Source organism: Loa loa (genome assembly GCF_000183805.2).
Source record: "Loa loa unplaced genomic scaffold supercont3.191, whole genome shotgun sequence".
In the NCBI taxonomy this organism is placed as follows: domain Eukaryota; kingdom Metazoa; phylum Nematoda; class Chromadorea; order Rhabditida; family Onchocercidae; genus Loa; species Loa loa.
This window is the reverse complement of record NW_018108371.1, coordinates 113,722-117,373: the sequence shown is the minus strand read 5'-3', so window position 1 is coordinate 117,373 and position 3,652 is coordinate 113,722. Positions and strand designations below refer to the sequence as shown.

General features: G+C 28.0%; 2 protein-coding genes across 2 annotated transcripts in view; one reads left to right on the top strand and one right to left on the bottom strand.

Annotated features, from left to right (window-relative positions):
• Positions 1–115: 115 nt before the first annotated feature.
• Positions 116–295, top strand: LOAG_13582 (hypothetical protein; the record flags this gene model as incomplete). The annotated part of the gene is made up of 1 exon (XM_003149086.1): positions 116–295. The coding sequence occupies one exon, from the start codon at positions 116–118 to the stop codon at positions 293–295; it is 180 nt and encodes a 59-aa protein (XP_003149134.1).
• Positions 296–2,578: 2,283 nt separating this feature from the next.
• Positions 2,579–3,652, bottom strand: part of LOAG_18087 (PPE family protein) — a gene marked incomplete at both ends in the record, with an annotated part of 1,754 nt that continues 680 nt past the window's right edge. Inside the window, 2 exons of the mRNA XM_020450757.1 lie at positions 2,579–2,857; positions 3,411–3,638. Of these exons, the coding sequence (XP_020305529.1) occupies positions 2,579–2,857; positions 3,411–3,638 (507 nt within the window). The remainder of the gene's footprint in view (positions 2,858–3,410; positions 3,639–3,652) is intronic.

Here is a 3,652-nt window from a genome sequence, read left to right as displayed (position 1 = left end):
ACCGGTAAGAAGCCGTTCTTTTGCTCGGAATGCACGGCAAATTTCACCCGGTCAGACAATCTGGATGGACATATGATAATTCATAGCTGTAAGAGGCCGTTGTCCGGAATACACAATGAATTTCACCCGGGCAGAGTATCTGAATGGACATATGGCGATTCATGCCGGTAGGAAGCCGTTTTCTTGTCCGAAATGCACAGCAAATTTCACCACGTCAAGGAATCTGCATAGACATATGAAGATTCATACCGATGAGAAATCGTATCCTTGTTCGGAAAAGGATGAAAGAATTTAGTTTTGCTAAAGACTAGTTTTTGAAAGGGGAAAATTCATTCTAATTGCTAGCATGCTAATTTTAAACTTATAAATGAAAGTTTAAATGCAAAATGACCGACGAGAAATCAAATGAATAATGTATTTCGTGTGAAAATCATAATTGAACTTTCGTTGAAAAAACCTGAATGTTGCACTTATCATTTTACCAAAGAATGATAAATGATAAACGTTATTCGAGGAGGTAAGGGGTAAATGGGACAAATCAAAGATCAAAATTGTGGAAATATCTGAAATAAAATATTCGAAGTTGAGTATTTTCAAAGTCAAAAATGAATATGTGCTAAATTAAATTGTATTAAATGTGCTAAATTCAAATCAATTACCTAGTAAAGATGAAAAATTTGAAGTTTCAAAACCGTTAAAACTGAAATAAATTACCTAATAAAGATAAAAATTTTGATGATTTTAAAACTTTAATTTTGATAAATGTTAGGATAAACATTAGAGATGGATGAAGAAAACAATTGAAAGCTGGAAAGGGAAATACGAAAACTGTTATCATTGACCCAGAGAGCATTTCTGAAGAGAAATGTCGCACCTCGTTTTCATTTTGGTCTCATTAAAACCTTTTTAAGAAAATGCCAAGCAGAGATAAAATGTTAATTGGTCTTCGCTGTTATTGCATTGCTGTGAAAACCCTTTATGGTTGGTTCACCTGAAACTAATTCGGCTTAATTCCAATTTTTGTGAAAAAAAATTTATAAAATTTAATGAAAGTCTCCAAATATCACAAAAAGTCCCTTAGTTTTTGAATGTGCCAACCCTAATTTCAACAACTTTTCGTTGACATTATTTTTTCTTCACAATATGACATTACCGGTTATTCAGGTAGGTTATTTTTCCATCGGCAACTGAGACAGAGTGTTGTTGCGATATCAGGTTGCATATATGCAATTGCTGGATTACAGAAAATTCGATTATAGGAATCCGATCAATGCTGAGGAATGATTGCTTTTATTATTGATTGGTAGCTTCATTGAATCACAGATATGGTATTTTTGTTACTTTAATAAAACGGATAATATTCTCTGACTACCTGTGTTCATATATCAGGTATGACTTTAAAAAGCAATTCAATCGATCTGTTGGCAATTAGTACCATAAAGCCTTTTCTATGAAGTGGGATGAAAGAATTATTAATTGGCAAATATTAATTATCATGCAAGATATGCAAATTGAAAAGTATTCCCAGTTCCGAAACTGTTATGGAACAATCAGACATTTTGATCAATTTAGAAAATTACGTTGCTATTCCAGAATTAAAATTAATTTCTTAGAATAATTTAAGCCATAATTACAGTAACACTTTGCAATTATAATATGCTCAAACATTTGTATGTTTAGAAGTGATCAACAATTTCGTAATTATATTATTGTTAATTAGTGAATTAAGCATATCGAAAAATAGAATAAATGAGATACTCATTTCAGGAGATAAATTTAATTTATTTGTTTTAAAAAATTGAATAAAAACATGTAATTGTAGAGCTTATTCTTCATTGCAGTAACCGAATTTGGGCCTAAAGAAATGATCATATCAGTGTTATCAGTGCTCTATTTTTTCGTGAATCATTATTGGCATCTAGTATCCAGGTAAACTGGTATCCAGTTTGGTAATTATCTTACGCAGTTTTTTTTTGCTGTAAAATAAAGTGATAATTTTGTTTGATAGACATTTTTCTGTGTTTATTTGAATGGAAATTAGCATAGTACCTTTCTGACTCTTTTTAGCTTTAAATTTCCCTTTGAATTTTAAATTTTGTCAATTTCTGGTTTAATTTTATATGCTTTGAAAAAAAAAAATTATATGCTTTGAATATATTTCACATACATATGAAGAGAAAAAAAGAATCATTTATACGGTATGATTTTTAATTTGCATAATTTCATTATTAATTTTAAAAAATTATCTAGAAATTTTTATTTAACTTTTTTTTTATTTTGTTTTAAATTTTATTTAACTATTTTAGAAAAAAAAACAATAAATGGAGTGATTGATATAGAAAGTAGGTAAAATAATTGCAAACAACTAACTGATCAAACTTCATTTATTGTATTTATTAATTCATTTCATTCAAAAAAAAAAAAAAGAAAATACCTTTGATTTCATTATAAATATAACGTCAAAAAAATTAGAAATTTGTAAAACAAAATAATTAATTAAAAGGGCGGATTTTTTCGCAAAGAAATATTCTATAAATGAAATTGGAAATCATTTCATTTATTAATTAATTTCAACGCCTTATATCAGACTATTCTTGCAACATAATGCACCATTATTACATGGCGAATAACCAGTTCCACAATAGCAACGAGTATTAAATGCTGTTGAACAACCGGTCATTTGTGGATAAACGTATCCGGTATCACCGGTACCAAAATTATTACCATAACTAGTACCAAAATTGTATGGAAATATATTGCTCATACCACAAGCTGTTGATGATGCTGTTCCTTTTAAGCCACATCCATTTCCTATATTGTAATTAATACCATAACCATTTGCATTGTATTGGCCATACTAAAAATAACAAATTAATTACTAAAAATATAAAATTAATTTTTTATCATTATTTTATCCAAATATTACCAAATATCTGGAATTATTTTTTCTGGAATAAATAGCTTTATTTACCTGGAATAAGCAGGATTAATAATAACTACCTGGAATAAGCAGATTTAATAATAACTTTTTTTCGAAGTTTACATGAACTCTTTTATTTTTTTTTTAATGAGATATTAAATAATTTAGAAATATGTACAGTTTTTGATTATTATTTGATCTAAAAATTATCAAACATCGTTTTAATTCAATCATTTCGTGACCATATTTGTCATCGTAATATAACAATTCAAATTTTTCAATTAAAAAATTATCAATGATATATGTAACAGCACTACTGTAACTAATAATCAATTATTATTAATAATATTTGCTTTTATAAGAACCGAATATTAATGTATGATATAAATAACATGATGGATCTTATTATTACCAGATTTTTCATTAATATTTGCTATAATTTCCTTCATTATTTTGCTTTTATACAGAAAATAATGAAAATAATACATACAGAGGTATATGGATATCCTTGATTAAAAAGATAATCATAACCATAATTACCATATCCAGCATTAACATTTATACCATTACTACCGTATCCCATATCATTATAACCGGTTGCATAATTATTAGCACCAGGAATACATGAACATGATGATGAACATGGACATGAAGATGTTCCAGAACCATAGCATGAACAACATCCACATTGACGTTTAACTCGATGAATTCGTTTGTCCTCTGATATTTCGG